This window comes from Doryrhamphus excisus, linkage group LG8, assembly GCF_037039965.1.
Source record: "Doryrhamphus excisus strain RoL-2023G ecotype Guam linkage group LG8, RoL_Dexc_Guam_v1.1, whole genome shotgun sequence".
Lineage (NCBI taxonomy): Eukaryota > Metazoa > Chordata > Actinopteri > Syngnathiformes > Syngnathidae > Doryrhamphus > Doryrhamphus excisus.
This window is the reverse complement of record NC_136364.1, coordinates 11,195,454-11,219,397: the sequence shown is the minus strand read 5'-3', so window position 1 is coordinate 11,219,397 and position 23,944 is coordinate 11,195,454. Positions and strand designations below refer to the sequence as shown.

General features: G+C 40.5%; 2 protein-coding genes across 2 annotated transcripts; one reads left to right on the top strand and one right to left on the bottom strand.

Moving 5' to 3' along the window:
- Positions 1–1,432: 1,432 nt before the first annotated feature.
- mmp20b (matrix metallopeptidase 20b (enamelysin)) lies at positions 1,433–10,662 on the bottom strand. The gene is made up of 11 exons (XM_078792991.1): positions 10,611–10,662; positions 7,348–7,595; positions 6,476–6,705; positions 4,405–4,553; positions 3,387–3,515; positions 3,152–3,316; positions 2,942–3,074; positions 2,747–2,880; positions 2,515–2,671; positions 2,345–2,448; positions 1,433–1,533 (listed from the first exon to the last, which is right to left on the bottom strand). The coding sequence occupies exons 1-11, from the start codon at positions 10,660–10,662 to the stop codon at positions 1,433–1,435; spliced, it is 1,602 nt and encodes a 533-aa protein (XP_078649117.1).
- mmp13b (matrix metallopeptidase 13b) lies at positions 8,115–17,497 on the top strand. Its single transcript, XM_058079935.2, has 11 exons — positions 8,115–8,310; positions 10,605–10,715; positions 11,635–11,762; positions 11,840–11,988; positions 13,204–13,329; positions 13,417–13,572; positions 13,647–13,767; positions 13,888–14,021; positions 14,107–14,266; positions 15,615–15,718; positions 15,810–17,497. The coding sequence occupies exons 2-11, from the start codon at positions 10,692–10,694 to the stop codon at positions 15,908–15,910; spliced, it is 1,203 nt and encodes a 400-aa protein (XP_057935918.2). The 5' UTR covers positions 8,115–8,310; positions 10,605–10,691; the 3' UTR covers positions 15,911–17,497.
- Positions 17,498–23,944: the final 6,447 nt, after the last annotated feature.

Here is a 23,944-nt window from a genome sequence, read left to right as displayed (position 1 = left end):
CCCGAGTGGGGTTGCTGTGTTAAATGAGCGTATCAACAGGTGCCTTTTATTTTTATGTTGTATATTCTTTATGGAATACTTAATGGAGCTTGGTTTTGCCCAGATGCCACCCCAGTGACCCCTGGTTGAGTTTGAGACCCCTGGTTTAAAAGGTTTACATGAATAGTACAGGTATCAATGAAAAAGGGGAGACAGATAGTGTTAGTGTCAAAGGGCTTTGTTGAGACCTTTGGAATTTAAAAAAAAATGTGCAATGTGGTCTAGAAAAGTAAGAAAAAGTAATTTCTTTGTCATAAACTTGATTAATTGGCAATGCTGTAATATAATAGAATTATTCTATTTGCCATCATTGTTTACTGTGTTCTGTTAATGTTTCCCAGGATAACCTTTGGAGAAAGAAAGGACCACAGTCCAGTGGCTTTGGCAAACATAAATATAGACCCGCATCACATGACGCATCGTAATCAGGAGCAAATGCCGCTTAGAGAGTTTGAAACAACCTATGCAGCACTATGTGGTCTTTTTCATGTGGACATTGTGCCATATATGTGCCATGAAAGCACAAAGTGATGCCATTACGTACCAACCAACTAGTGTGCACTTCCATGCCACCCATAGACAGTGTTGGGCAAGTAACTAGTTACCAGTAAAAGTAACTATTGCCCCACCCACAGCAAAGACGGGTACCATTACAGAGGTTTGCATTTATTGCAGTCGACAGGTGTTTCTGTGGTTTTCAGTTGCTCACACCATACGTAGAAAGTTTTTTTTTCGGGGACATAATGTACATTTTACCTTTGACATCAACGAGATTAAAGTAATGTCTGTACTTCCACTTGGGAAATGCTGTTTGGAAGTGCTCTAAACACCCGCCCACCAAGTTCTCTGATTGGCTGGAAACGCAATCTTACTAAGCCGTAGCCAATCCTCATTGCTTATGTGCTGTAAACACCCGCCCACATAAGTTTTCTGATTGGCTCAAGACGCAATCTTAATAAATCTTAGCCAATCCTCATTGCTTATGTGCTCTAAACACCCACCCACTCAAGTTCTCTGATTGGCTGAAGATGCAATTTTACTAAAACCTGAGTCAATCCTTATCTCACCCCTCCTGTGTCCCTTTGCAACACTCTCACTGCGCTGCAGATTAGTTATGAAGTCGGTGACATATTTTTAGGCGGCTTCAGTAACGTGCAGTCACGGGGTGTCGAAAATGGAAACGGTGTTATGCTGACAGTAAGAAATGAGTTAGATTACCCTTTACTGAAAGAAGTTTTTAAACGCCGTTATTCCCATCACTGCTCATAGAGCATGTTTCCCACCATTTTCTTCACAGACAACAGGTTTTTACCATAAGCAGACACATTACCAGGTTTACATTGCAGTCCTTTTATTGTGACAAGACATAAGTCGCAGGAGAAGAAGCGTAGTTTCAACACCCAAGCCAGGAATTTGCTTTGTCGACTCCAGCAACGCGTTTGTGTGTGTAGTCGTACTTGAAGACTTGTGGTCCAACAAAGAAGTAGATGAAACCTAAGATGGACAAAAAAAAATCATTGTCACAATGTTTTAATCCTAATGAGCCCCACTAAAATTAACCGCCAATTTCTTTCCATTGTGCATTTTATACTGCATGTAATCATAGTGTTGTTTCGACATGGATTTTTTTCATGTTTGTAGCGGGTGTGCGTTGTATAGACATCGGTGAGCTTGTATTTTCAGCCTGCTCTGAGTATGCACACTTTCTTTGCTGTAGCCTATCCCAGCTGTCTTCGGGCGAGAGGCGAGGTACACCTTGGACTGGTGGCCAGCCAATCACAGGGCACATATAGACAAACAACCATTCATATTCATACCTATGGACAATTTGGAGTCACGTGTGAGAACATGCAAACTCCACACAGAGATGGCCGAGGGTGGACTTGAACTCGGGTCTACTAGCTGTGTGGCCTGCGCGATAACCACTCGGCCTGTATGTAAACATTCATTCATTCATTTTCTACCGCTTATCCTCACAAGGGTCGCGGGGGTGCTGGATCCTATCCCAGCTGTCTTCGGGCGAGAGGCGGGGTACACCCTGGACTGGTGGCCAGCCAATCACAGGGCACATATAGACAAACAACCATTCACACTCACATTCATACCTATGGACAATTTGGAGTCGCCAATTAACCTAGCATGTTTTTGGAATGTGGGAGGACACCGGAGTCACATGCAAATTCCACACAGAGATGGCCGAGGGTGGGATTGAACTTGGGTCTCCTAGCTGAGAGGTCTGCACGCTAACCACTCGTCAAAGCAAGTGTCATCAGCAAATGACATTTTACGACGTCAAATTCCTTACCCTCATTATAAACGGCTGCATTTATTGTGGTGTTGAGTCCAGGAAAATCCTCAATGATGTATTTTGGATAACCAAAGTCCATCACTTTTCTGTTTTCATTGTAACTGCGAAAGAATGCATGTAACAGCAAAGTGAAACAGCCCAGAGCAAAATAAGCGTGCTAACTTTACCTCCAGTAAATATCATGCATGAAGAAGAGAGTGCGTCCCGTTCTGACAACGTGCACTGCAGCGTCTACATCCTGCACCCAGGCAGGAAAGCCAAAGTGACTGAGAGCTCTGGGCTTTCCCTTCAAAACTGAGCCCTTCACCGTCCAGAACATCGACTCTATCAGGACAAAATCCACATCAGAACTGCAACATGAAATCTTGAAATCAGTGCTGGATTGTCAAAGATGGTCACCGTGAATGAGGTAAGCAGTAGATCTGCGAGGTATCCAGAAGGCTGCATCGATGCTACTTTCTATCTTGGGCATGAAGTTGGTGATGGGACCTTCTTTGATGTCGAATGATTTATTGTGTTTAATCCACAGATGCCTTGAAGAGACATGGCCGGTCATTTTCTGCCATATCGGATGACAAAACACGATCAATGTACCTGTCTCTGAAAAAGATGGTGGCATCCCCGAGTGTGCACACGGCGTCGAAAGTCACATCCGGAGCACATCTGTTTTGCACGAGTCGAGGGAATGGCGGCAAACCTGAGGAGTACCTTGCAAGGTGATCTGGACCTAACAAACATAACAACACATTCACTTCACATTCAAAGGATTATTAGTTCTTAAATATAAGAAGCTGGGTGAGTTACTGCGGTAAAGTGCGTTGATTTGTTTGACATCGTCTTTGGAGAGGAGGTTGGCTCCTGCTGGGAAGGGCTTGTAGTTGGGATGCATGAGTGATGCAGGGTTCCTCGAGTGCTCCAAGCCCAAAGCGTGGCCAAATTCATGTGCAGCCACCACTAAAAGATTCAAACCTGCCCAAGAAAAGAGCATCACATGTTTCAAAATAAGTTACCTTGGAGTAAATTTGAAGCTTCGACTCACCGTCTGCGTCTCCTGATGTCCAACGCTCGTCGTCATCAAAGTGCACGTCTCCACCGACATCCTGACCTCGACTGAAAGCGTGAGCCAACGCACCACCGGCTCCATCAAATGGATAGAGATCACCATGTTCTACATTAGTCAAGAAGAAAGAAAGAATCAATGAATTGGGGTACAGTGTTTCTTTCATTCATTCATTCATTCATTTTCTCACGCTTATCCTCACAAGGGTCGTGGGGGCTGCTGGAGCCTATCCCAGCTTTCTTCGGGCAAGAGGCGGTGTACACCCTGGACTAGTGGCCAGCCAATCACAGGGCACATATAGACAAACAACCATTCACACTCACATTCATACCTATGGACAATTTGGAGTCGCCAATTAACCTAGCAAAGAGCGAGGGAACACTATAGTGGCGTGGAGCCCCACTATATTATCATATATTTGCTGTGTCCGTTTCTGCAATCAGCAGTGTATGCCCTGACTGAATGAGACAGCAAAGGAATGGCCTGTTTTACACCAAAAACAGAAATGCATTTCCTGCTAACGGGCACTTTAATCTAGAAGGACAAAACTCTGTAACACAAATTTATAGAGGATGATCTGAGATGGCAGGACCATATTTGATTCATAATGCTTTGTAATGATAATGAATTTCGAGTGGTTCACGCGCAGACCTCACAGCTAGGAGATCCGGGTTCAATCCCACATGTTTGCATGTTCTCCCCGTGCAGGTGTGGGTTTTCTCCGGGTACTCCGGTTTCCTCCCACATTCCAAAAACATGCTAGGTTAATTAGCGACTCCAAATTGTCCATAGGTATGAATGTGAGTGTGAATGGTTGTTTGTCTATATGTGCCCTGTGATTGGTTGGCCACCAGTCCAGGGTGTACCCCACCTCTCGCCAGAAGACAGCTGGGATAGGCTCCAGCACCCCCGTGACCCTCGTGAGGATAAGCGGTAGAAAATGAATGAATGAATGAAAAAAATGTAATGCACGGACAAACTAAAACTACAAACCCACCATGACTGACAAACTCCACCGTGATATCAGCATTGCGAGTGGGTGAGCGGACGAACATCAGACCACTGGCTCTGGCCCAGATGTTAAAAGCGGACTCAAGCAGGGAGTGGACGGTGCTGCGAGGCATGTCTCTGGTGTACCTGCCAATGCTGGAAGTACACAACACATTCATAGTGTCGAGCAAAATCCCTTTCCGAAACATGTTTTTCTCTCTAAACACCAAAAAAAGAATCGGGTCCTTGTTCGGATATAAACAATCTTCCAGTAAAAACAGTTAATGAAACAATTTGTTAACCGTAGTGATTCGCATTTCTGGACAACAAAGAGTTCCCGGCTGTATTGTGGTTGCTTGAGGACAGATTCGCTTGCCACCTTATTACATGCAATTTGGTATAAGGAGTTCAAGCAATGAATCCTCATAATGTTCCATTTGTGGTGCATCTGTTCAAGATGGATGTTTTCTACTCTGACAGGTTGATTGCTGCAAAGTGCTGATTTATTGCAGGGCTGTTCTATCATTCAGAAGCCGAAAAAGGACAGAAAAATTTCTCTCAGGTAAAAGTACAATGAATTTGGCTACATTTTGTACGTAAAACATTTCCAAGTGATCCCAAACTTTTTACCTCTTTGCTTTCGGGCACTGGACACCTATTAAACACGAGTCACAGATCACTTAGCGCTTATATTATGCTGCTGCATCCCACTACGTCCTCATGCCTGTCTATCTTGGGAGGTATGACATCAGTACAATTACATAATCACACCATAACTACACGGTTTAAAGGCCAAGATGTCCCTAAGAAAACAGTCTTCCTTAACTGGAGAGCGAGAAACCAACTGACCATAACACACTGGAAGAATGTGTTAACAGATCGACTTTTAATAGAAAAAATCTCGGCATTAATAAATCAATGTTCCTCAAAATAATTTTTTATTTCCTCTTCATTGCTGCTATTACCACCATTATCCTTGTTGTAATATTCAAACATGCACTTACTGTATGAACGCTGCAAACACACACCCTCACACCCCCTGTGTATGTATGTTATGTCTTATCTGGCTTATTTTCTCGTGTTATGCTTACAATGTTGGGTAATATTAATGTAAAGGCGACTATAGGGATGTTATTTTGTGTCTGGAGGGCTCTAATAATGGTAATGGTAATGGTTTTATTTCATTTGAACATGCATCAGATTACAATTGAGTGCATCACATAATCAGTTCACAGTTCCACATGTCCAAAAGGAGTAGGAAGAAGCAAAGCTTATTATATCCTACCCCTCCATCTGGTACTTTTACAATCAGTAACTGTTACATTTGTTCACTTCCTATATATAGTTTAAGTTAAAGTTTATCACAAGGTGATATGACCATACAATGACATAATGGGTACCATAGTAAGTGTCAATATAGTGATATATATAGCACATCATGATTGGTTCAAGACTCTTCATCCTTGTATTTAGCAAACATCAACTGCTTGTATTGTTTCTTGAATTGGCTCATCGTTGTGCATTGTTTGAGGTCCTTACTCAATTCTGAAATGCTATGGCTTTTTAACTTAGTCCTAGCATATAAGTGTTTCAAATGTAGTTCCTCCCTAAGATCATATTTCTCCTTTCTTGTATTGGATTACATTTTTAGGTAATTTGTTATTATTAGCCTTATGCATTATTTTAGCTGTTTGAAGATTAACTATATCAGCAAGTTTAAGTATTTGTGATTTTTAGAAATAATGAGTTAGTATGTTCTCTATAGGCGACATTATGAATTATCTTTACTGACCTTTTTTGCAGTACATTTAGCGAGTGAAGACTGCTTTTATAGTTATTACCCCATATTTCCACACAATAATAATGGTTAAAAAAGCATATTCAGATGGTCAGAAACAGGTTTTTTATGCTCTAACTATGAAAATGTTCAATTTATAAATAAGGTATCCTTATTTGTGGAAATTCACTTATCACGGTTGATTCTGGAACCAATTAACTACAACAAAAGAGGGATTGCTGTACTGTACTGTCATGGGGTGTATAGTCAGGTTTGTGAAATACTATAAGTCTGCCGTTACCTGTAAGTGATGACCTTCTTGTTCCATTGTGTCGCTCGACTGTGAGTGTCGGAGTCTTCCAAATCCGGAACGCCACAGCGAGGCCTCATCATCACCTGCAAAGTCTGCCGATCCAGCACCCCTGTTACATTGAGGCCAAAGAAGGTCTGCATGTCTTTCAGCTTGGTCACCAAGGACAGGGATTCCGAGGGCTGTCCAGCTTGCAGCTTGTAGTAGCTTTGAAGATATTCCTGCATGTGCATCAAAACACATCATTTCACATACACTCAAATCATACTTCATTGTTTACACCTGAACAATCAAGTTAGTGTTGACTGACACCCAGACTTTTAATAACATTTAATACTATATTTACATTGCAGTGGTAGATGGGTGGATGATGGATGGATGGATGGATGGATGGATGGATGGATGGATGGCCTTTATTGTCATTGCACAATAACACAGCCAAATGTCATTGCCTGGATGGCTCGTGTATAATAATAAATAATAATAATTATTATAATAATGTGGAGAATAAATAGATGACATCAAGTATGAACAACAATGTACAGCGTAAACAGTAAATTACACGAATAATTTAAATAATTTGGAATAAATAATAATAATTGATATAATAATAACATACTGAAATGTGTTTCTGTGCCTTATTTGCTATGTAATTGACCAAAACATTACCAACACCACTCCAGATGATGCAAAGCAGTTCTAAAACCGGAATAATCATACATTTGCTCTCAGTGCTGTAGTATATATAATACATTTTTTGAATTCATACGTTGCAAAACAGATGTACATTTCAGGTTCCCATGCATTCCTGTCTCATGCATATTTACTCCACTTACTGTAGCCAATTTCAAATCAGCGCGTACTGCAAGGGAAGGAGATCCTGCTCCCTCCGGCATGGGTGCTGCGAGACCCAGAGCGACCATGAGCGAGACCAAGAGGCAGCAGGACAGCATCATGACAAGCATTGGAGCACACCCTTGAGGTTTTAATGAGGCTTTTAAATGCTTCTGCCACGCTACTCGTAACAAGGGAGGGATTGGTACAGGCAAGACGCCAGGCAGAGGGTTGAGGTTTGTACATGTGACAGGTTTGTATATGATGGGGATGCGGTCTTTAAGCACACAGATAAAGCGAAAAAATAAGGGTTTTGTTGCTGAATTCGGAATGCCAGAGCCGTCTGATGCAACATGGTTCTCCCAAAATAACCCCATCCATTGCCTGCTATGGAGCTTATCAACCTTACAAAATGTCATGGTTGGTGCCATCATAACTTTAGTCCACAATTAAGGTTGATGCCTCATTGCGGACCTTTATGATAGACATTCTTCTGTAGGGCAATTTGAGCTAAGCCTGTATTCTTTTGGGAGGCATTTCTGTCATTCTGGTTTCATAGTTTGGAGTAGAAGTTGCAATTAAGTTATTTTTATACATAAAAGTGCATTTTATGTTTACCGGCATGTTAATCCACCAAAAAAAACAAACAACACACACACAGTGCCTGGCACAGCACTTCATGGTACATTTAGTCACTGGACACTTGCCAGTATTTATTTTTCTCATTAACTTTAAATCTAACATAAGTAACAATGTGTTTATTATTTTGGGGCTATATTTTCTATCTCTATCCGCAGGATATAGAAAATATATTTGTAGTTTTGTGTATTACTATTGTGTATTATTATTGAAGTTAGCATTTTTTTGCCCCCAGCAAACAACGCGATACTCGTTTTCGTCTCGAGATGGCAGTGTTGGCGGGAAGACGGCTGTGACGTTGCTTTACGGCAGTACTGCACCGAAGCCAACAAGTGCATTTTTGTCATCTTCAGGTAGATCATTAAGGCATTGCTTGTCTGTGTCTTGTTCATTTTATTGCATATTTGTAATTAGGTGTGTCAACTGAGTTTGTATCTGTCCAATGTTTTGTCATGCAACAGCTGATTAGCGCTAGCTTAAATGATAATGGTAGTTACCAACTTGAATAATTTAGACAGTATTTTGACCCCTCTGTCATGCTGCAGTCTGCCTAATTTCAATCAAATCAATCAATGGGAGTACAGTATATTGCTTTATCAGCATCCCCTATACATAACTGTCAACTTTGCCACATAAGACCTTTCAAACATGAAATAGAGTGGAACCTTTGTAAATCTGTTTTCGTTATGAAGCCGGTTCAAAAGATCAGACGGACAACAACAACACTTTTAATTAATCCCTTCCAGACACCCCCAAAATATAAACAATAATAATTTTTACGGAGAAGTATAGTTTTACAGAAAAGAATTATAAATAATGAACACTTGACATCATTTTTGCCTTTAATGAGGCTCCTTCTCTCAAAGACTACTAAATTGTCATATCAAGAAAGCAAGGGTCACGACTGCATTGCCCACAACTTTATTTACATCAAGGAATACAATCACATGCATTTACGGCAAATGTCATGAATTCAAAGCCCTAATTTTCAATTGCTATCAATACACGTTGTATGTGCGTTTTAATAACATTTTTCACAACGGAGCAAATGTAAGTAACAGAAGGATTGAGCCAAAAGATTGTTGTTTATTGCAATGCGGTTCACCCTTGGAACTCTGCTGCCCTCTTGTGGGGGCAAGTCTATTCGACAGACAACGTCAATGTAAAATTCCATCTGGTTGAGCAATGATGACTCTGCATTCGGGACAGGGAGATTGTGTGCTACAGGATCCAGCAGATGTGTATGTTATGTTTAAGAGAAGTTAATTCATTGCTGGGAGACCAAACAAATTAACTAATATTCCTCCTAGAACATGCAAACTCCATACAGAGATGTCCAATGGAGATTAAAATCCATATCTTTCAGATCTGCTGACTGCGTGGCAAACATGCTAACCACGAGACAACCGAAAACGTGACATTCACGGCATTCACAGTTTTCAATCTCCTGATCTGTAATCATGCTGTTATTAAAAGAAGAAAAATATAGTTGGCTGCACTACATGACTTGAAAGTCATGCAGTGTGTGCAAGTGTGACCATTTTAAAATACCATCCAAATTTCCCCCTGACTGCCAACTTCCCCTCAATGAGTCAAGCCCTCAGTGTACTTGCCAAGTAAGCAACAACGTTGCTCCAAAACATGGATCCACATTATTGTGGATACAGTATTTAAGTACTAGAGTACCATCAAATGATTGAGATTAACTTCTGTTTGCCTAATGGTGCCCAGTTTACATTTTTACTGCACCCTGCGGCCCTCAAATGTTTTTTTTTTCAAAATATTTTCCAAAAATATTTACAATCGAACTAAAAAAACAGAAGATTTTACTAATTTGCAGTAATTTTACAGGAATAAAGTGAATATATTAAAAGGAAAATTGTAATCTAACAATAAAAAATCTGAGAATGAGAATAACATAAGAATAGAAGAATAATATTATATTCAGGATTTAATAATACTTTTAAACACCAGCAGAAATAATTGTTGTTTTTATGCACCACTTCAACAAGAGTGCTGAGTGTTACTATACAGTACGTGAAAACACCCTTTTGTGTCAGTCCCGGGACTGATTGATGATTTGTCCAGGGTGTACCCCGCATTTTGTCACAACCTCAGCAAGGATCCAAGCCCCATAACTCCCCCTATGACCCTGAGCGGGACGATGATCAGCATATTTTGCTCTTTGTGACGACACTTCTGGATAAGCAGATTGGCCAATGCACTCTGTCATGAAGCCTGTCACAAATCATTCCCATCCGTCCACATTAGCTGAACGAGACACTTTATTTATGAGACAACTACGCCAACCCTCACGTCCCAACATTCAACGCAACATCAGCATGTGTTTGTTTTGGGAAACTGAGGAGGAAGTGGCTAGGTGCTTTTACATGAATCACTTGGATCCCTTACAGGGGTTGGGGGGATGCTAAAATAGTATAAATACCCCTCAGAGCATGACAATCTCAGTGAGCGGAAGATAACAAACATGTTCTTTTGGTTGCTGCTGTTGCCACTGGCTGCTCACTCTTCTCTGGCAGGACCTCTGATCACAGAGGAGCGGCTGATAGCTGAGGTATCAGATCTTAACTGGTATGGACTCCCGTTCATAAAGCAGTGACGTCTTTTCACATCTTTTGTCTCACAGAAATACCTCCGGCGCTTTTATGGCCTTCCGGTTGGTCTCCAGGGTCATCGACGGTCATCGGGAGACTTTAAGACCAAGCTTAAGGAAATGCAGAAATTCTTCAACCTTAAGGTGAGACAACAGTGAGAGTATGGAACCGTTATTCCCTGTAGGAAAAAGTGAATTTGCTGGAGCCTATCCCAGCTGTCTTTGGGCGAGAGGTACACCCTGGACTGGTCACCGGCCAATCACAGGGCACATATAGACAAACAACCATTCACACTCACATTCATACCTATGGACAATTTGGAGTCGCCAATTAACCTAGCATGTTTTTGGAATGTGGGAGGAAACTGGAGTCATGTCATAAGATGGCCGAGGGTGGGATTGAACTCACTTCTCCTAGCTGTGAGGTCTGCGCGCTAACCACTCGACCGCCATGCAGCCCCGTTAATAGGTGTGTAGTTTTTAATAACTGTAGTTACATTCACATTTGCCGGTTAAAATGTATTTGCGTATGATTTATTTTGTTTGGATTAATTGGCCAGTCATCCCTTGTCACTTCAAATGTCACTAACAGTAATGTCAGATGTTAGATGGTACCACTGGAATTGGTCCAGACTCAACTCCCCAGATGTCACTTCCTGTCCGCCCCTCATTCAGCTCCCTTAGCACCGGAAACACATTTAAAGCAACACACACCAGCATGTATGTAAAGGTGACTATAGGAGTCTTATTTCATGTCTAATGTAAAAAAATATATATTTAGAAGGTCATAAACAGGCTTTCTATGCTCTATGAAAATATTCAATTTCTAAATAAGGAATCCTACTTTGTGGTCGGGTCTAAACAAGGGATTACTGTGTCGCTTATACTGCAGTGAGTAGCCAGACTCTTTTCTATGATGGGGTAAGTTTCTAATTTGTCTATGGTTATCATCACACCAGTGCTTTCCTGTGGTAGTATAACACAAACAAGCAAAACACAATTGTGTATTTACTCATGAAATGCCACATGGTAAATTGGATGTATATTTTTGCCTCATGTGCAGGTGACTGGCAATTTGGATGACAACACATTACAGCTGATGACCCAAGCGAGATGTGGCGTTCCAGACGTTGGTGAATACAACCACTTCCCTCGCCACCTCAAATGGCAAAACAGCAAGGTGACTTTCAGGTACGCTGTGAAGTATTGTACAAATAAGTGGAGGAAAATGTGAGTATAGTTATTATCTGACACGTATTCTGTTGCAGGATTATAAATTACACCCCAGATCTGAGGAAGTCCGACGTTGACCGAGCCATCCGCGCTGCGCTCAACGTTTGGTCTGACGTGACCCCGCTGACTTTTAAGAAGCTCTACCAGGGAAATGCCGACATTATGATCAGCTTTGGAAGGAAAGGTAGACAAAAAAAACACATACTTACAACACTCTTACTTTCACGAAGTTCTCTTTATGTGCTGGTATCAGAATAACGCATACACACAAAAAGTATACAAGCCGCAAGATATGCTGGGTAACATGGTGCTAGTGACATTTCCCCAAAGGCTACACATGCGGATTTTAGTTGAAAAACTTCTCAACATCCAAACCAGTTGAGAAGCACCACACCAGACGACCTGCTAGATGCATTCAAGGACACTTGGAACGTCACGACAACGTCTTTAATATACTGAAGGAGAAGGAAGAAGCAAAAGAAGCAATGAATTTTGCTTTGTTCAATATTGAACTATTTCTCGCCATCCTTGTGTTGTATGAGGTTATATGTTATATGAGGTTTCCAGTTCTTAATGCTACCAAACAGCATGATCTTAGTTTTACTTAGGTTCAAGGACAATCTATTATTATCAAACCATCGTTTTAATATGACTATTTTATCTCTGAACTTTCTAATGATTTCTTCTGTGCTACCAGTGCTATCATCCGCAAATAATACCAACTTTAAGTCGTTTGTGACTTTGAAAATGTCATTAATGTACAAGTTGAACCAGTTTGGTCCTAGTATTGACCCCTGGGATACAAAGAAAAACAAGTGGTTATTCTTATCAGCCGGACGGTGGAGGAGTGGTTAGCATGTGGGCCATACAGTCAGGAGATCGGGAATTTCCATGTTGTCCACGTGCGTGCGTGGGTTTTCTCCAAGTACTCCTGCCCCCCATTCCAAAAACATGCTAGGTTAATTGCCGACTCCAAATTGTCCATAGGTATGAATGTGAGTGTGAATGGTTGTTTGTCTATATGTGCCCTGTGATTGGCTAGCCACCAGTCCAGGGTGTACCCCGCCTGTCGCCCGAAGACAGCTGGGATAGGCTACAGACGTTAGTTCCACTGCAGGCCTGTAGGTGGTGGTAAAACACTGCAAAGTAATTGGAATTGTAAATGCTTACTTCGCATGACTTCCTGTGTATTATTCTCTTAACGACTGTTTGTTGAAGTGAATCCTTCTTTTGCAGGGAAAACCAGAGAAAAAGCTTTTTATCTGTTTTCAGGCCTAATTTCAACTTGTAGAGTATTTCCTTGTTTTCTATCGACCCACCGTGTTTTGTAATAATAAACATTGCCAATCTAATTATATTTAATTGTATGTTTTGGCTAATAAGTTGCTCCTCCATGCAGAACACGGTGACTACAACCCTTTCGACGGGCCGAATGGACTGCTGGCTCACGCCTACCCACCAGGCGACGGACTCGGAGGGGACACTCACTTTGACGAGGATGAACACTGGACCAAAGATTCATCAGGTCCCTTTACAAAGTTTATTGAACATACAACAATAAATCATGTCCGGGGAAAAAGCAGACCGATAAAAGAACATTCTCTCTTTGCAGCTTACAACCTCTTCATAGTGGCGGCACACGAGTTGGGTCACGCCCTCGGTATGTCCCATTCCACCGAACCGGGCGCCCTCATGTACCCCATCTACGCTTACACTACAGGATACCCACTCACTGAGGATGACATTGACGGCATCCAGGCCCTCTATGGTGATGACTCATGAGCATAATCCACAAATTGGTTTTGCTTGTTGTGTTATTAAAACATTTAGTCTAAAACGCAGGCCCCAACCCAAACCACAGGAAAGTGAAGCCCAAGCCGGACCCCCCCAAGAAATGTGACCCCTCGTTGAGTTTTGATGCCGCAACGGAGCTCAGAGGGGAAACCTTCATCTTCAAAGACAAGTGAATCAACACTCACATTGAAGATTTGAACCTACCCCACTTCCATATCTTTGTAGATCACATGCTGACATGCAGGGCGCGGCAAATATGCCTTATGTGTCGTTATGTTTGATGTCGCAGGTTCTACTGGCGCCTGCACCCCCAGATGCACGAACCTGAGCTGACACTGATTAAAACCACTTGGCCGTCCATCCCCAACAAGGTGGACGCGGCGTACGAGAACCCGGAGAAGGACCAGATTATGATTTTTAGTGGTGGGTTATCATCATCAACACATTATAATTACAATTATTGTACATAGCGTGCATAAAGCCAAACCTTTTTTGTTGATTTTGGCAGGTATCCGCATGTGGGCTTTGAATGGATACAATGTGGTGAAGGGTTATCCCAAGTACATTCACACACTGGGTCTTCCCAAGAGTGTGAGGAAAGTGGATGCGGCTGTTCACATCCGAGACACGGGGAAGACTCTCCTCTTTCATGATGAAGACTATTGGAGGTATTGTTTCTGTACAGCAATCCCTCGTTTATTGCAGTTAATTTTCAACCATAATAAGTCAAAATTAGGATTCAATGATAATAAATTTAATATTTTCATAGAATAGGGGCTGCTGGAGTGGTTAGCGTGCAGGCTGCACACCTAGGAAACCTGAGTTCGATTCCACCCATGGAGTGTTCTCCCTGTGGGTTTTCTCCGGGTACCCCGGTTTCCTCCCACATTCCAAAAACATGCTAGGCTAATTGGCGACTCCAAATTGTCCATAGGTATGAATATGAGTGTGAATGGTTGTTTGTCTATATGTGCCCTGTGATTGGCTAGCCACCAGTCCAGGGTGTATCCCGCCTCTCACCCGAAGACAGTTGGGATAGGCTCCAGCACCATGCGACCCTCATGAGGATAAGTGGTAGAAAATGAATGAATGAGTTTCATAGCCCCCTAGACATGGAATAAAACCCCCATAGTCACTTTTACACTGATATTATAAAATATAGTATATATTATCAATGATAAAAAGCAATTTAACACATAAATAAGACTTGTGCTCGTTTATATTTTGATAAACATCTTTTGGACGCGTGGGCAGGAAATGATATGACGACTGTCACTGTATACAAACAACCTGGTAGATTTATTGTTGCTGTTTTTGGAGCAATAACATTAATTTGTGTTGTTCTGAATTTCTTGCCACCTCTCCTGACCTTCCTCTGTTCCATGTGACAGCGATACCCTTTACCCCAAGTTGTCAATTAAAAAAATGATTGATTGAAGTTAATAATGACAGTTGAGACCCACAGATGGTCAGCTCTTAAGTGTGTGTGTACAGTGCCATCTACTGGCCTATAATGTAACTACAACTCTTTCCCTGTAATCACTGTGAATTTGTTCTATAGAAAAAAAATTTTACAACCTTTTAAATACAGCTTTTCACTTTATTAGAGCTCTCTTGACATAAAATAGCACCCCTATGGTTACCATTACACTCCTTTAACCCAATATAGTAGACATAATAAGAGAAAATAAGCCGTATAAGACATTGCGCTTGTGTGTTGCTGTAAATGTGTTAAGGGAGCTGAGTTAATAAAGCAAAATAAAGTAAACAGTAAGTCTGTTTTTCCGGCGATCAGGCCTGGTGCTTGTGTGTCTCATCGAACATTACAGTAACATTACTGACACCTAGTGACCAGTGTACCACATACCATCACTTCTTTGAATGCGTCTTTTCAATGCCTTTGAAATGTGCATTTTAGTTTATTTAACCGAGAAATTATTTTTTTTGGGTGAGCAATGCTTGGATTAGTTGAATTTTAATTAGTTTCCTTCTTTTGTTTGTTTTAATAACTTCCAGTTATGATGAAGCATCAGGCACCATGGATAGTGGCTTCCCCCGATCAATAGAGAAGGATTTTCCAGGCATGGACGATGAGGTTGACGCCGCTGTTTATCACCACGGTATTGACTTACACTCAAGCGTGCAAAATTCTGAATGTTCTGCTTAAGTGATCGATCTAACAATTGGTATTGTTATTATTTGTCTTTTCAGGATACTTGTATTTCTTCCATGAGCATGTGCAGTATGAGTATAGCTACACAGCGAGGAAGGTCATACGCATCCTCACAACCAATTCTATTCTCGGCTGCTGATGCTGCTTAAGTGACCCAGTGACCATTGCTTAATTAGTGGGCTCTTACAAATACTGGTAAAGTTTATTAAAAAGAACACCCACAGCTCTACACTCATATAAACCACATGTACACTGATAAAATGGGGTTAAAAGTGTGAAGCAAACCCAAATCAAACCAGCAACCAATCACGGAAAACATCTCTGTAGCCACGTATACATAGACCCAAATATTCCAATTGCATTCGGTTAATTTGCTCAAACAGAAATAATTGAACCTTTGTATACACCTCATTCCGAAAGTGCCAATCCGAATGAATATATACTAATCAGATTCACAGGGGTGGAATATTCCATTCCCCAATCCGATTGAGGTATCTTGTACCCACTCAAACGTAAAGTTGTCAGGGTGCGTTCTTCTTCGTGGTGTTTTTCTTCTTCTGTTGTTTATTGGCGGTTGGCAAGCAGCTTTCGTGTGCATTACCGCCACCTGTGGAACAGAATCTAAACACTTCTATACTTTATTCACAAGTCCAGTTTTATTAAAAAAGAAAATATATATCTATATAAACCATGTCCCGAGTTGAATTATAAAATATTAGCAAGATTGAATTTGATCTTTTCCTGTTTAAGTTCTTTGATCACATGCTCAGATATGATGTAACACGCAGCTCCAGACATTCTTCAGTTTTAAAAATGGAGGCCAACAATCGACAATGGACTGCTGCGGAAAGTTTGTTTTTGATCCAAAATAATTTCAAGACTGTACGAAGGAAAAACTGGCAATACGGAGTTATTCCAACAAGTGAAAGAAGAACTCGGGGAAGTCAGTATCACGTCATGTTGAGGTTTACGTTTTACTGCGCATGCCCCATTGACTATTCTGTTTGATTATAGAACAGTATCAGTAGAACAGTAACAGCATGTAGACAAGAGATTGGAATATTCCTTTCCATGTATACCAGTGTTTTTGGAAAGGTAAAACGTGACTAATGTATTGTGGGGTTGCTATATCCTGTACTTTCTCTTTAACATAGATGCCAATTTGATTTCTGTAGAAATATAAACAAACAATTGGTCTTAGGAAGCCATATTGTAACAAAACGAAAAGTGCTGGACACAACAACACAACAACCTTTCTTCTTATTTTTATTATTTATTTCAGAAGTTTAGTTTAAGTTTGTCCAGCTGGCCTGTAAGCTCAGTTTTCATAGCTAAAGTGAAAGTTTTTTAGCGTGTGTTTTAACTGCCCTGGCATGTGATTGAACTGCTATTTGTTGTCCGTGTTATTAAATAAAATGGCTTAACATCTATTACCAGAGCCACTCCTACCTACATGCAGAACATGTGTGAGTAGGGCTCCACGATTCATTCTCAGAAAATGCGGCAGAGCCGAGTGAAAAAAAAATCCCAAAATTCAACCACACATCTGTCACTTCCTGGTGGTGTAATGATACAGCTGCTGCCTTTTAAGGCAAGAGGGCGTGTGTACTTAAAAAAAAAAAAGTTAATTTGTTGTTTTGCTCCGTAAGTGGGTGGCCATGTCTATTTCATACTACACACACTCTCAAACACTTTCAGGGAGTTCTTGACTTATTTCTCAAAACAAAAGAAGGGAATGTAAATGTGTCTTACAAATTCTTAGAACGAATGAATGTTTACCACCACTAGTTTGTGACAGAGGAATGAATGAATAATGTGTTCACTTCATTGTGGAGTACTTTGGTTGCCTTGAAATGCTCTATATAAAATCTAATCCATTTTTGCTGCCATAAAAAAAGCCAATTTCAACTTTCCGGGCCTTCTGGAGGCCCGAACTTGAGACTGAAAGTGTGTTTTATTCAATGGCGTGTCATGTTTTGTTGGCTGCAGCGATGTAAACGTGAAGCCGAGATAGAGTCAGCCTTATGAAAGTCAAGGGAAAAAGCTGTAAAATGTCCCGCCTCGTGAACACTGATGGAAACCAGATGAAGACGGCGGATGAATCACAATACTGAATCAATCTTCCTTACGGAAACTCCCTCCTGAGATCACCACTATGAATGGTGACGAACATGATGCAATGTCTGTGACTTCCTGTCAATACCCATGGCCTCCTTATCGGTCAACATGGACACTGGCATCCCCAGGACAGTTAGACATCACACAATGACGTCAAAGTCTTCCAAGGTTGACCTTTTTAAGCTGAAAACACATTGGAATAAGTGACACATATTAAACACCACTGCCCTCTCAATAACTGATATGATTGGATGAACAAGATTCTTCTGAGGAAAGAGATACAGGTGAGGTTATTGTCACAAAATGGAAGATAGGCAGCACTGAATGGATTATGTGGAGTAGCAGTTTTATCGACGGAAACTATTCTGTTTTGTCGAGTGAAGTGACCTCGTATTTGCAACATTTACACACGGTGGAAGGTTTTTCGCAAGGTTTTATCTGTGGGCTAAATTGTCCAAATTAATTTAAATGACTGATGTTTTATGAGCTTTATTTTGGTAACATGGTGATTGGGTTATGCAAAACACAACCAAAATGTTGTGACATGTTGTAGTGATCATAAAGAAACAGTTGCAATTAAATCAAATGAAAAAGATAGTTATACTAGCGTTGGTTTGATTTCCTTTATTGATCAACCCATTTAAATCTCCCATAGTTTTTTGTTACTGAAGCAAATATCTTTACAAAAACATTCATTTTCTCCAATAAACTTTTTCTAAATATTATGTCATATTTTGTTAAGCTTACATGAAATATTTGAAGGTTTTTTTACGACAAAATGCTCAAAACAATTGCTGTGCTAATCATGTTAGCATGTCAATGGGGGTTTCTATGCTGTGTTAGCATAACGCTAATAGACACATTAAATAAATAAAAAAAATAAATAAAACATTTTATTGCAGAATTTAGAAGCAAACAAAGACTGACATGTTGATTTTGTTTTTCAGTAGACACCCCAAAAATTGAGAAAATTGAGAATTGAGAAAAACACTCATCCTGCTGTAAAAGTGAACAATGTTAATAAAACCTTTCAGTGGCATTTTGCCAACTTCCATGATTCTTTGGTCAAACAACATAAACAAAACATTTTTATATCAAAATGTTGTTTTTTTTGCAATGACAATAAAAAAACAACTAAAATAACATCAAATGAAATACGTTTTTATAGTAGTGTCGTTGTGTGTTGCTTTACTGTATTGTCCTTTCACACTTGCCATAGTTTTGTTACAGAGACATAGTTGGTGTGCAGTATTCCTAAAAAGATGTTCATTTTGACCTCTAAACCTGCTACAATATATTATTTTGTGAGTATGATACAGTTTACATGTCGGTGTTACTGAATTAGTTTGCGGTTTTTATTCTAAAGTGTTTAAAACGTATTGTACTCATCGTGTTAGCATGTAATGTCACGTTAGCATAAATGCTAATCACTAAGGACATTGTGCTGTGCATATTTGAATGAATACATATTATTGTGGAATTTAGAAGCAAGCAAAGACTGGAATGTAGAGTTTGTGTGTTAATTTGACAAGGAAGAGACAAAAAAAACGTCCAATAGACAGTAAGAAACATTAATAACAAATGTGTAAAAGCCATCTTTACGTTTAAGCAGTAGGTGAAATGTAGTTTTGCATCGTGTTCAGTGGCCTTACTGTGTGCGTTTGAGAACAACAAGCCAATCTTTGTGCTGTGAAAGATGAGCTCATCTTTTTGTTTGTCTAACAAAACCTCTGTGCAGAGCTGCAACATGCTGACACATCTCTGTCCTTCATCGACGCTGCACCACCGAGTCAGAGGACGCCTGAACGGCATCAATACCGGACGTTCACACCACTGAAGTAACAACCGAAGACTTTCAAGCATGATTTTCTTTGTATTCTTTATTGAGACTTCATTCAAGTCATGTTTAACTGTGGATTAGGGCCGCGGTGTCCAAAGTTTTTAACTTTGATAGTATGTAAAGCAAATACAAGTTCATTCACGTAAAATTTTAATTTTATACTTTTTTAAAATAACTGCAGATTTTTTAAATATTTGCTGTTGTTGGGTTTTTGTTTTTTAGCTTTCTCGTTAATTATATTTATTACATCTTGGCTTGTTGGAGTTGTGGCGTGACCCCAGTATGCAGAGATAGGACCAGACTGCAGGTAAAATGTTTCATAATGATAACCAATCATGTGCTGCAAGCAAGCATACTCCTACCCAAGACAGACACTACAGACCAGAATAAATAATCAATCAAATAATCGAACATGAACATAAATAAGACAATAAAACAGGAACTAAGGTGGATAATTGGAATGAAACAAACTGACTGGCAGACTAAAACACAGTGATGGAATATGAAAAAAATAAAACATAAAAAATACAAAAATAATAAAGAAAATTCATTAATTTTCTACCACTTATCCTCACGAGGGTTGCGGGGGGTGCTGGAGCCTATCCCAGCTGTCTTTGGGCGAGAGGCGGGGTACACCCTGGACTGGTCACCAGCCAATCACAGGGCACATATAGACAAACAACCATTCACACTCACATTCATACCTATGGACAATTTGGAGTCGCCAATTAACCTAGCATGTTTTTGGAATGTGGGAGGAAACCTAATAAAGAAATTAAAAATAAAAGGCTGGAAGTGAACAAATGTAACAAATGTAATGTTACTGGTTGTAAAAGTACCAGATGGAGGGGTAGGATTTAATAAGCTTTGCTTCTTCCTACTCCTTTCGAACATGTGGAACTGTGAACTGATTATGTGATGCACTCAATTGTGATCTGATGCATGTTCAAATTAAATTAAACCATTACCATATTTTTAGAATGTGCCGCCGGCCAATAAAGGAACAAATGGCCCAGGGCACACATAGGAGCCCGCAAGTGCGACATGAAAAAAAATTGACGTTTTGCCCAAACCTGACATCAGCAAAATGTCCGAAAAATACACACATTGGCCCGACAGACGACACAAAAAGACATACAAGTGCGGTCTTGCAACCTGAAAGAAACATAAGTTTGGGATCACTTGCAAATGTCTTTGTTTTCCAAAGAAAAACAGATTTGTATGCATTTCACAAAAAAATTCAATTTCACAAACATTTTTATCCATTTCACAAACAATTAAAATGAATCAGATGATTTTCAAAGAAGGATCTAAATTTTTCTGTCAGTCCTCTGCATCAATCTCCTGGTATGGCTGCTAATCCAAGTTCATCATTTTATAAGGCTAATAGATGATTAGAAAAGCCATCTAAAAATCTAAACTAAAACTAAAATCTCTTGCCTTCCTGTTAACTACTCCCTTCAGAGAGCAGCACAAACTGGGTCTAACAAGGACAGAAAAACGCTGCACAACTGTGCAAGAGAATGTGTAGTTTAAGACAAAGATGCCTCACAGCTGCACTAAATAGTAGCCATCAAACACCAGTGTCAGTATCAGTGACAGTAACAGTAACAGTGAAGCAGCGACTTCAGGATGCTGGACTTCATAGCAGGACTGCCAAGAAAAAGCCATATCTCAGACTGGACAAAAACATTTCCAAGTGGTCCCAAACTTTGAAGCGTAGTGTACATATGTTTTGCATGTAGACCGGTGCTAGCAGCTGGTAACCGTTCCCTGCAAAGTGAAGCCTGGCAGCATCATATTGTTCTTGCAGCTCAGCAAACAGACTGCTTGGACATGTAGATCTACTCAAGTCAGCTCAAATTGCATTTGTTTTGGAAGCAACAGCACGACAAGTAGCCAAGTAATTACATCTCATGCCCCTGCAAGAGGACCAGGTGATTAGCATTTCATTTCTTCAGCCACCTTTCACAGCAACGTGATGAAAAACTGCATGTTGCAAAGGAAGGATTTACGATCGCAGTGGCGTGCAAGGTGGTTTATGAGAAGACGCTGTGGCAAGAAAAGGAAGGCCTGTCCCATCTTGTTCAGTCAGTCATTGGTTGGTCTGGCAGTGATTACACAACAAGCTCCTTAAACTAATATCACATTTTGTCATGACCCTTTTTCAACTGTAAAAAGCGGAAATAAACATAAGTGGTATTCGCGTGAAACAACCACACTAAAGTCTAATGCGTGTGAAGGGGAAATTCTCGACAGGTTTCGCAATCGACAAGAGACAAGACAAGTATTTTGAGAACCGGCACAATTGAATACAACTTCCATGCAAAGAGACAACCTGAAGAGACTAACTAACTAACTTCTACATATCCTAAAATGTCCGAACGTCCAAGGCTGTGACACTAATGTGCATCATAGCAGAAATACATAATATATGGATGTTAGTTTGCGATTGGCTAGCAACCAGTCCACAGTGTACCCCGCCCAAAGTCAGCTGGGATAGGCTCCAGCACACACCCATGACTTCAAAAATGGATGGATGGATGGATGTTAGTGTTTAATTATGAGTAATATTATATATAAATGTATTTAATATATATATACACTACCGCTCAAAAGTTTGGGATCACTGGCGTAGTGTGTGTGTGTGTGTGTATATATGTATATATGTACATATAATCAGATGGAATAATGGATACCAAACCTGTCCTTGCAATGACAATATTTTATTGACATATTTTCCTGACACTTTGCAAAAGTAAAATACGGAGAAACTAAGAAAAATTGTGCAAACCAAAAATTCAGATTTAAGGGGAAAATACACCACTAAAGGGGCTGCACGGCGGACGAGTGGTTAGCGCGCACACCTCGAGTTCAATCCCACCCTCGGCCATCTCTGTGTGGAGTTTGCATGTTCTCCCCGTGCATGCGTGGGTTTTTTCCGGGTACTCCGGTTTCCTCCCACATTCCAAAAACATGCTAGGTTAATTGGTGACTCCAAATTGTCCATAGGTATGAATGTGAGTGTGAATGGTTGTTTGTCTGTATGTGCCCTGTGATTGGCTGGCCACCAGTCCAGGGTGTACCCCGCCTCTCGCCCGAAGACAGCTGGGATAGGCTCCAGCACCTCCGCGACCCTCGTGAGGATAAGCGGTAGAAAATAATGAATGAATGAATACACCACAAAAGCCTTTTTTCTGTGTGGATGCTCATTTGGATGCACTTACTTCCTGTTTACTTCCTGCTTTGCAATTATCACCCACACCTGTTTCTATCTATTTAGTTCAGGTGTGTGCTTCACCCTTTTGTTGGATCATTGTCGTTTTGTGTTTGTGCTTCATGCATGCCAGATCGGATGAAAACTCCATGTTCATCTCTTCATCCAATTAAAAAACTGTTTTTAAGTTGTACTGTGCAGAGATGAACTTCCTTCTGCACTTGTGTGACAGGTACAAATATCAAAAAGGGTGACGCCCCCCTTCACCTCCAGCAAGTCAGCCAGTTAAAGGTAAGTACCAAATGTATGATCGAATACAGTATTCACAGGTTAGCTTCTTTTTACACTTGCATTACAGTTACCAGTAGTAACTTTTACTTAAAACTTTGGTTTGACATAAAACATTGATTTGTTTTCACTTTTAAGTTTGGATGCTTAAATGTTCTCAAAGAAAATAACCTTTTTTGGTGGCATTTTAAGCAAATTTGTGGTGCTGTTGAATTCCATTGGGAGTTGTGGGCGTGCGTATGCTGGGGGTCTACTTTCTGATGGATGGCCTTCAGTCCCAACATGTAAACACTTCAGGAAATGACCAAAAAAAAAAGAAAAGGTGCACATCTGGAAGTGCTTTCTGCAAAGGGGTCATCAGGCAGACCCCCCTCCTCCCACCATTGCTACACAATAGTCACTTTCACAAATAGACACATTCAAATGTGAGATAAGCGAGTGTGCGGGGGAGATTTGTGGCTTGCTGAAAAACCGACCTACCACAGTGTTAAGATGAATTTGGGCTCCAAATGAAGTAGTCATGAAACACTCCAAAATACACTTTATGTCTGAGCTTTTCTTTTGGGGGTGTCGTTGTCATCTGAGGAAAAAAAGAGCATCATGTGACTGTTTGCTTTTGTGTGGCGGGACCGCCTCTTGTTGTTACCTAGGCAGCCTACACTGACTGACTGACTGCCAAAAACTCCTGAATGACTGCCCACTTGACTTGA

Excerpts from the sequence above, each read along its gene's own strand:
- mmp20b (XM_078792991.1), bottom strand. The coding sequence starts at position 10,662 with ATGACCGTCGATGACCCTGGAGACCAACCGGAAGGCCATAAAAGCGCC. Across the intron at positions 6,706-7,347 it reads CAGGATCTCCTTCCCTTGCA|GAATATCTTCAAAGCTACTA; the intron begins GTACGCGCTGAT and ends ATGCACATGCAG. Across the intron at positions 3,317-3,386 it reads GACATCAGGAGACGCAGACG|GTTTGAATCTTTTAGTGGTG; the intron begins GTGAGTCGAAGC and ends TTTCTTGGGCAG.
- mmp13b (XM_058079935.2), top strand. The coding sequence starts at position 10,692 with ATGCAGAAATTCTTCAACCTTAAG. Across the intron at positions 11,763-11,839 it reads AACAGCAAGGTGACTTTCAG|GATTATAAATTACACCCCAG; the intron begins GTACGCTGTGAA and ends ATTCTGTTGCAG. Across the intron at positions 11,989-13,203 it reads GATCAGCTTTGGAAGGAAAG|AACACGGTGACTACAACCCT; the intron begins GTAGACAAAAAA and ends TCCTCCATGCAG.